Source organism: Bison bison, unplaced genomic scaffold (genome assembly GCF_000754665.1).
Source record: "Bison bison bison isolate TAMUID 2011002044 unplaced genomic scaffold, Bison_UMD1.0 scf7180017864303, whole genome shotgun sequence".
Taxonomy (NCBI): domain Eukaryota; kingdom Metazoa; phylum Chordata; class Mammalia; order Artiodactyla; family Bovidae; genus Bison; species Bison bison.
This window is the reverse complement of record NW_011494875.1, coordinates 4,610,071-4,619,784: the sequence shown is the minus strand read 5'-3', so window position 1 is coordinate 4,619,784 and position 9,714 is coordinate 4,610,071. Positions and strand designations below refer to the sequence as shown.

At 41.8% G+C, this 9,714-nt stretch overlaps 1 protein-coding gene across 1 annotated transcript in view; it reads right to left on the bottom strand.

Moving 5' to 3' along the window:
• LOC104997048 (metabotropic glutamate receptor 1-like) overlaps positions 1–9,714 on the bottom strand; it is a gene marked incomplete at its 3' end in the record, with an annotated part of 372,491 nt that overhangs the window by 7,566 nt on the left and 355,211 nt on the right. Inside the window, exon 5 of the mRNA XM_010851504.1 lies at positions 5,658–5,826. Coding sequence (XP_010849806.1) covers positions 5,658–5,826 — 169 coding nt within the window. The remainder of the gene's footprint in view (positions 1–5,657; positions 5,827–9,714) is intronic.

Genomic DNA, 9,714 nt, shown 5'->3' with positions numbered 1-9,714 from the left:
AGGCTTCCCTGTCTATCACCATCTCCCAGAGCTTACTCAAACTCATGTCCATTGAATCGGTAATGCCATCCAACTATTTCATCCTCTGTCATTCCCTTCTCCTCCTGCCTTCAATCTTTCCCAGCATCAGGGTCTTTTCCAATGAGTCAGTTCTTTGCGTCAGGTGGCCAAAGGACTGGAGTTTCAGCTTCAGCATCAGTCCTTCCAAAAGAATATTCAGGAGTGATTTCCTTCAGGATGGACTGGTTGGGTCTTCTTGCCATCCAAGAGACTCAAGAATTTTCTCCAACACCACAGTTCAAAAGCATCAACATTAACTATGAACAACTTAAAACTTATGGGTAGTTTGCTTTGATTCACAGAAAGAGGAGGCTGAGGAGGACAGGACAACTGTAGTTGATGATGTTATTGCTAATTTTCTTAGTCTTGTAGCCATGTGAGAATTGCCTTTATTCTTAGAAAACAAAAGTTGAGGTACGAAGTTTCATGATATTTGCACCTCACTTTCAAATGGTTCAGGGAAAAAATAGTTAACTCAGTCCTGAAGTATATAGTCTGTAAAAATAGGTGTATAGGGGCTTTTTTTTCATGTATATAAGGTGTATTTTACTATATAATAATATGGCATCTGTAATGAAGAACCACTTATGATATAGTCCATGTTCACATAATGTCTCCGTAATTCTATCTTGATTGGCCAGGTCAGAAGAGGGGAAAGTGGAGGTCTCTACTCTCCATGACAAAACTCCCAAATCCAGTTCAGTTCAGTTCAGTCGCTCAGTCGTATCCAACTCTTTGTGACCCCATGAACCAGCAAAGAATCCAAAAAAAAACTTAAGGGAAGAAAAAAATAAAAGAGAAGAGAAGCGAAAAGAAAGAATAGGAGGCCAGTGGGAGCAAACTTCAGGACCCTTTCCCTGGGATTCACTGTCAGTTTCCCCATCTCTGTCAGTCTCGCAACTGCCTTCTAGTACTTATTGCCTCCTTAACTCTAGATTCTGGTTTCCCTTAGCATTTTTAAAGTGGATCTCTATTTATAGTTTTGTTGTGAACTGTTGAGAAAATAAGCTTCAGCAATTGAAATTTGTAGGAATTATGCCAGTTCATATAATGAAAGATGGTTGAACAACATGTGGCTGTGGGTTGATAAGAGCTTTGGGTTGGCTCTAAGCCCAGCTCGGCATTTGCTAGCTGAGAAAGCTTTGGACAAGTGACTCAAGCCCTCTGGGCCTCTAATTTCTGATCTGTAAAATGGGGTGATAATACCTCCTTTAAAAGCATTGTTTTAAGGAAGAATTGAAATGATGTCAGTAAAGCACCCATTATTGTACTTGCACAAGGATATGCTTGATAAATGTTAGTCTCCCATCTCTACTGCCTCTCTGCTCCTTTCTTTCACTTTCACTTCTTTTGCCTCTCCACCTCTTCTTACCTCTTTCCTGCCTTCCCTACACAGAGGAAAAGAGCAGCAGGCTTGGTGTGGGAGACCAACACACATACCAGGCCCTTGCTGTTCACTTGCAGACCCATGGTCTACATTTTATGTGCTAATTCAGATTCCTTTTGCCTGACCCATGTCAGGCCCTTGGCCATGTTCTTGGGCGTTCTGGACGCTTCTGCAACTCCACCTCAGTTTCTACCACTACTGTGTCATCTTAAGGCATCCCCAGGTGGCTCTCTCTCCCGTGGAGGAGTCACTGGGGTCCAGAACTGCCTCCATTGCACTCACCACAGCAGGAGCTATAAGACCCACAGCTGCTTCCCCTCCCTCACTGCTTCCAAATCTTAAGAAGATCCACCTAACAGGACAGGTGGCTGCTCCAGTAGCTGCCTAGAGGCATCAGGTAACGTCACTTCCTGTGAACAAACGTTGACCGTGGGAAGCAGAAAATAGAATAGCAGGAGTGTATACATTTTTCTCCTTTCTTTGTTCCAATAAACAGTCTGAGAAGTCTGTCCAGAGATCTGGTAAGGCTGAGTTGTGCTCAGTGAGGCAGTGTCCTGCCCAGCGATGCATAACCTCAGTGGGGGAGGTGTTTTTCCATGCTTCCATGTCTCCATTCCCTTTTCCTCTCACTCCTGCTTCCCTGGGATTCTGTCTCCCAATAAAATATTAGCACTTGAGCCTTGCTTAGCTTTCAGGGTTCAAGAGAACCTGAGCTAAGGACTTGTGAACTACATTTTCCAGGCTCTCTTTCCAGTGTCTTCTCCATAGGGTTGGAAGAATGGGAGGACCTAATGGGAGACTGAAGAGCCAGAGAGAAGAGAAGCCTCGTATTGAGGCCTCTCCCTCCTCCAGCTCTGGACGTGTCTCAGGTAGTATCTACGACCTTCCTTGTGTCGCTTTGGCCCTGGGGTGGGAGTAATTCCTGCCGCTGCTCGTCTTTGAGTTGCATCAGTGCCCCCTCTTACTTTTATAACCAGTTTTCTTTTTTTTTAAAATAATGTAAAACTCCCTCTGTTGAACGACCTAGTGTGGGTCCTTTCTTTCCTGACTGTACCCATAAAACACAACAATGAAAGTTTGATTTTATTTACCTCTGTTTGTGGTATGACTGAAATCAATTTCTCCTTCCTAAAATATTATATTTGTAAAATATTTATATTTCTAAAAATCAATAACATAAGAAAACTGGACTTTTAGCTACTTCAAAGGGAATTACCATAAGAAAGCTTTATGGGTTACCATAAAACAAGTCAAATGATTATATCAGCATTTGAAGTGACATTTGACATTTAAAATGAATAATCCTTTCCCAAAGGTTATGCTTCTCAGTTAATACAAGTGCAAGCCCTCCCATCACCTTTTATGTTGCTTCTTTCCAATCTCTGTAGTGGCTACTGAGAGATCTCGCTCTGCATCCTGAACCTGCTAGGTGGCAAATCGACAGTGGAAGAATATAAATGCTATTACTTGGTAAATGGGATTTGGATATCATTTGTTTCCCATGGTGCTTATTTTAAACAAACAAACATCCCCCCTCTCCTCCACTCCAGATGCTACTGAGAACGGGCATACTTTCATCCTGCAGGGTACATGGTATTACAAAAATTGGACCCCAAGAGGTTTTCATTTTTAGCTAGTGCTCTGTAGTGACTCAGCAATGATTTCTGGGATCTCCTTTGATAACACTGCATGGGCGTAATGCAAATGTAATGCCAGAAATACTTGAGCATCAAGCTTAGAGATGCATGCAGACAGCCTTTCCTCTGAACTGGGGCCTGGGGGGAGGGTTTATCTCTGGAGCATACAAATGGGACTACACACGGCAATGTGAGCTCCCGTTCACGGCCTGCCAGCAGTCAGAGTAACAGGAGGGAATTCTAAAAGGGAGCTGGAGTGCAGAGCATCTTCAGGATGATTTGTTTTCTCTTGCCAGGGTTTTGCTTGTTTATTTGTTTTCTTTTGTTATATTCTGAAAAACCAAGCTTTGTAGTTCCATAAACTTTTTTGATAGTAGTTTTCTGCACTAAAGATGAGATTCTGTCACCCAGGCTGAGAAGGAGGTCTGAGATGAACATGTGACCTCCTGTGGGTCATCAGTCCACCACCAGTAAAGCTGCTCAGTCGTGTCCAACTCTTTGTGATCCCTTGGACTGTAGCCTACCAGGCTCCTCCATCCATGGAATTTTCCAGACAAGAGTACTGGAGTGGGTTGCCATTTCCTTCCCCAGGGGATCTTCCCAACCCACGTCTCCCACGTTGTAAGCAGACGCTATTTACTGTCTGAGCTATGAGGGAAGAAGAGCATAAAGCCCAGGGCTTCTGGGTTGTCCCAACCATAAGACTTTAGGTCACAGAGGTCCTGGTTTTCCCAACCATCCAGAGAAGAGGACGAACCCAGAATCTTGCGGTCTGACATCCTGTAGCAAGAGTCAAGGACAAGTTTTAGGTTTCTCCCGGTTTCAGAGGATATACTCCTAATACCACAAGAAAGCCTCATGTGAAAAATTCCACCTGCATAAGAATCAGAAGTGGATTCTTGGGGAGAATCTGCACTGACGTATGGCCCACACGCACTGGTTTGGTTGGAGCCACTCTTACACTACTGACATGCTTCTACGATGGGTGTAAACCAATGATGTCTCCAAGTCTACCAATTGCCTCATACTACCCTATTCAGGTAGGAATCCTCACCTAAATCTTCCCGTGATACAACTCAAGGATTAACCATGGGCATGGCCCGAGGCCTCCAGCACACTGTCATAGCACTAAAATAGAGTTCATTCTGATTGGCTAGTTGTCATGACAATTATTGTTGTTCAGTTGCTCAGTTGCATCTGACTCCTTGCGACCCCATGGACTGCAGCATGCCAGGCTTCCCTCTCCTTCACTATCTTCTGGAGTTTGTTCAAATTCATGTTTATTGAGTTGATGATGCCACCCAACCATCTCATCCTCTGTTGCCCATCTTCTCCTCCTGCCCTCAATCTTTCCCAGCATCAGGGTCTTTTCCAATGATAATTACTAAATATTTTTAATATCACATCTGCAGAGAAGGCACTGACGTTTGAAACTACAGTGAGTTGCCTCAGGAGTTCTTTTCATACTCAAAGTGACTGATTCTCTTGAGAGTTTGAGTCCACCTGCACAGCTCTTCTTAGATGTTGTGGGTCCCAGATCCTCCACCTTCTTTGTTCAGTAGGGATAAAGTGGTGGATCCAGCAGCTGCAGCAACACTATTAGACTCTCACCCTAAAGACCCCTGAGTATATTTCTCAGGGTGAACTCCATGAAAGGCATAGCAGCATGATGGCATGGTAGGAGAGCAGGAGCCTCACACAGTATCCATTCCAGCCCCAGCTGTGCTTTGTGACATTTATGTGACAGTCCTGTCTATTCCCAGAGATGAATCACAGAAAATTAGAGACGAGAAAGGCCTATTAGGTCATTTAATCCACACTTCTTCCAGTTCACAATCACCCCTCTATGCTCCATTTCCTATTGCATCAGCCAGTTTGGTTTTTAAATAGCATGGGATACAGAACGTGCTCTTTCCATGTCTTCTACACCAAGACTCCTCTCTACCTCCATTCAGTCAAATGCCCAATATAGGATGTTTACTTACTCTAGTTTTAAATACACAGTGATATCACAGTCACTCACTTGCCCCAACCTGCAAAGTTTCTGGGAATAATTAGAAAGTGAGGACTCTCTTTTGGCTGGAAAATAGTTTCAGGAAAATGAAAGAACTTTGTAGAGAAAAGAGAAGTGGTAAGCAGTGCTCCTGTTTTACCTCATTTCAACTTCTTTTATTTTAGTTTTACACTTATTTGACATTGCTCAGCTTCTGCTTTCTTCAACAATAGCTAGAACTATGACTAAGCAGTATCACTGGCTTTGGCTTCCAAGTTTCCTTCTGTTTCAATTTTTAATTTGATTATTCATATCCCCTTGCTTTCTTTATTGTATTTAAGATAACAGCTCATCATTGCAATGAAAATAAAGACTATTCTAAATATCCCAGTGGTTTTCCTATTTCATTTTCCAATCTTGGTTTGTCTTCTCAATTTTTGCTAAACACAACAGAAACAATAAGCTTAGCACACCCTTTCTGGACAGTCTAGTTAAAGAAAAATGTGTTTTTCCTCACTTATGCACAGGCAAGAGGTCTCCTCAAGGACACTGTCCAAGAATGCATCAGTGACTGGCTTACCTTGATTTGACCCTTTAGGCAAGGCTCACTGCATACAGACCGTACCACTCCACTCTTGTTCATTTGGATTTTGTAATCATCGATATTCAAGACCCCTTCATGCCAAGTTCCAACATGTACATAGTCATAGCGATTGGCTTCTGTGTACTGCAGATTCATAATATCATACCTACAAAGAAAACAGCATGTGTGTCTTGGAGCATATGGACATGATGTAGAAACTAAAGGAATTTGGTAAATAGATAATAATAGAAGAGAAATAAAAGTTAGAAACATCCCATGTCCTCACACGAGCTACTGTCAATATTTTAGTTTATTTAGTTTAGTTATGTGTCCTGTGATTTTCCAAAATGTGTATTCCATACTTCAGTCTCTGTATCATCCATATTTGTTAAAGGATATATTATTCTTGTACTTTTCTTTCTGTGTATTCTTGAAAATAATTCTGTATGTGCTGGGTTGATCACCATATCCTTCTTCTTTTTTTTTTTTTCACCAGATTATTCTTTGATCAAGTAACAGTTCTTCAGAACATTAATTTTTAGCTTAAATACTTTTATTCCAAATTTCTTTTTCACATTCAATTGCTACTTTAATTACACTGGATTAAAAGAGGTGAGTCTTATCAAGTCTGGAGTTTTACCTATTTTAGGTGCTAATAGAGCAAGAAATCTGAGAAATGCATCTTTAATTAGCAAGGATGTTGAGGATTTAACATTTTGAGCATTGACATTTAAACTGGTCTCTTCCTTGATTAGGGCAAACATTTCTGAATCCAAATAATCGGTGTCAGCTATTTCAGTTATTTAAACGCTGCGATGCTACACAGCAGTAAAATCTACATTTAGAAATCTTCTGTGTGTGTTCTGGGGGCCAGATTCATTGTTTCCCTGTGAAGGCAGTAGAGAGTATTTTCCAGTTTGATGGAAAAAGCACAAGATTTGATGTTAGAATGTATAAGCTGAAATCTCTTTTCTAATATTTTACCAGTAGATTGCACGACTTTGGAATGTCATTAAACTCTTTAAGGCTCATGGGCTTCTTGTGGGAATTTACTTACATAGAGTAGGTTAAAAAAAACTGCTTCACGATTGAGAGAAATGTATATAAAAGACAACATCACTATATCATATTAACATTTGTAGTACTATTATTATTATTTATATGCTAAAATACTCTTGTCACTTCCATTCTATAAGAAAGCGAAAACATCTTTGTGTTGTCACAGCCATTTTCCTTTTTCATCTCTCTTCCTCCTCCCCACTGTGTCCCTATCTATGTCATGTCATCCTGCAATTCTTTCCCTACAAACCTGATTCAGACTCAAAATCCTCCTCAGCCCAACACCCCAGGAAGCTACTACCCGTCAGCCTTGGTTGTCATCTGAAATCTACTGGCTCTATCTGGCTTAGTTCTTTATTTTGTCACTGTTTAGTCACTAATTCGTGTTCGACTTTTTGTGACCCCATGGACTGTAGACTGTCAGGCTCCTCTATTCATCGGGTTCTCCAGGCAAGAGTATTGGAGTGGGTTGTCATTTCCTTCTCAAGGGGATCTTCTCAACCCAGGGATCGAATCTTCATCTCCTGCTTGGCAAGCAAATTCTTTACCATTGAACCACCAGTTCTTTATCTAGACAACTAATATCTTTTCAAAGCTTTGCTGCCTGTTTTTAATAATGCGCAAATGTACCCTGATACCCACAGGATTGCTAGTGGCTTCTCCACAACCAGATTCTGGCAGTTTCTATAAATAGCAACCCCTTAAAGGAAAAGGGGATTCTAGGGGAGTAAAATCCACTTTTCCACTTTTGCTCCACTTTTCCAGATGAACAAAACTTACCTGGAGTAAGAAGAGAGAATGGCGTACCTGGAGGGCATTATTCATGTCTCTGCTTTCTGATTTTTGGTAATAGAGGGTTCTCATTCCTCTGGTTGCTGAGACAAACCAGAATGTTCTCAGAGTAGCTCTCTGACTGATAACCACATGGGTATTAACTGCAGGCTGACAGCTTGCACTCGTCCGGCTGATCAATGATACTAACCTATACCTCCAATATTTTTCCATTTTTTACACTCTTTACGGTAGGTAGCTCAGTTGGTAAAGAATCTGCCTGCAATGCAGGAGACCTGGGTTCTAATCCTGGGTCAGGAAGATCCCCTGCAGAAGGAAATGGCAACCACTCCAGTACTCTTGCCTGGGAAATCCCATAGATAGAGGGCTACAGTCCACGGGGTTGCAAGAGTCAGACACGACTTGAGTGACTAAGCCATCTAAACCACCAACCATGGTTACAGAGCCTACTGTGAGTGCTTAATATGAGTAGTTTCCTTTTTCATTTCCTTTCATCTTTATGTTTTACTACATAGTTACATTGTTAAATCTCTTTATATACTTTCAATGAAGGCTTAGGTATAATGCTAGCTTTAGAATATCTTTTTCCTATAAATCGGTTCCTTAAAACTTATATTTCACCTTCCCCATTTCAATAGGGAGAAGGCAATGGCACCCCACTCCAGTACTCTTGTCTGGGAAATCCCATGGACAGAGGAGCCTGGTAGGCTACAGTCCATGGGGTCACTAAGAGTTGGACACGACTGAGCGACTTCCCTTTCACTTTTCACTTTCATGCATTGGAGAAGGAAATGGCAACCCACTCCAGTGTTCTTGCCTGGAGAATCCCAGGGACAGAGGAGCCTGGTGGGCTTCCATCTATGGGGTTGCACAGAGTTGGACATGACTGACTTAGCAGCAGCAGCAGCAGCAGCAGCATTTCAATAGGGGAAATCAGTTCACACTTTATTAGCATTTAGAAACTGAAAAATTCACAATATCTTGGCATGAAAACATATTTTGAAAAAGTCCCAAAAACTAGAGGGAAAAAAAAAAAAAACAAAAAACGATGATACCAAGGGGAAAATACTGACTTACTAAAGAGAGGCCTTCCCCTGTGCAGTGTGTGGTAATGAACACTGCTCCTTTCTCTTGGCCCCACAGTCCCTTCTCAGCATGTTGGTGCTTATTTAGAATATCCTTATGCTGTAAATTACAAGTTTGTTGTATCCTTTCAATGCATTCAATTTCTGTTTCATGATGATTAACTAAAATAATTACAAGAGGGACCAAAAGCATGAATGGTGATGTGACAGGAGGTAGAAACAGAGGGAACTGGTTGAAATAAAAATTGAACACAGATTAAGCTGACCATTTCAGACATGAGGAAATGATCCTTGAAAAGGAACCCAGGGGGAAACTCATGATTTAAATACTTAATTAAAAATGAAGGAGAAACAAGCTAAAATTGTGGGTCTATATTTTAGATGATTTACAAAGAGAGAGCGGAGGTGGAAACCTTTATCTCTGCAGTGGGGTAAATGTACCTGGCCCTGTCCTAGGCACATTGTGTATGCTATAGAATCATGAAGGAAGGTCTCCATCCCCAATCCAATCCTTTACAGAGCTGGTTTGAAGTAGAACCCAGGATTACAACATGGGTTTAAAGGTGGGTGGGAGGAGGTGGTCAGTGTTCTGCATCTTAGACCCACTTGTGCCATCTGGTACCACTTCTTAAGGTGCTCAGCTCCTGGATGCCTTCCACATGCCCAGCCCCTGCGTCACTCCGTCCTTCCCACTCTCATTTCCATCTAAAGTTGCTCCCACCTAACTGGCAGCCTGGAAGGAATCTGATACATCCATGGCTTTAATTGCTGACTATTACTATATCATTTATCCTTCCTGGAGCTGTTGGATTTTAGCAGGCAGAATCCGCTGAGGCCCCACAAGGCACTCGCTAAATGTAGAACTTTAAGCTTCCATGAAAGGAAGAGATATGTGGAGAATTATTTAGGGTAAAATAGTCTCTTACAGTCCCTTTGAAATGACATTAAAAAAGATGTCAGCAACTTTGCCTAATTTTTAGTTCAGTTCAGTTGCTCAGTCAGACTCAGTGTCTGACTCTTTGCAACCCCATGAATGACAGCACACCAGACCTCCCTGTCCATCACCAACTCCCAGAGTTCACCCAAACTCATGTGCATCGAGTCGATGATGCCATCCA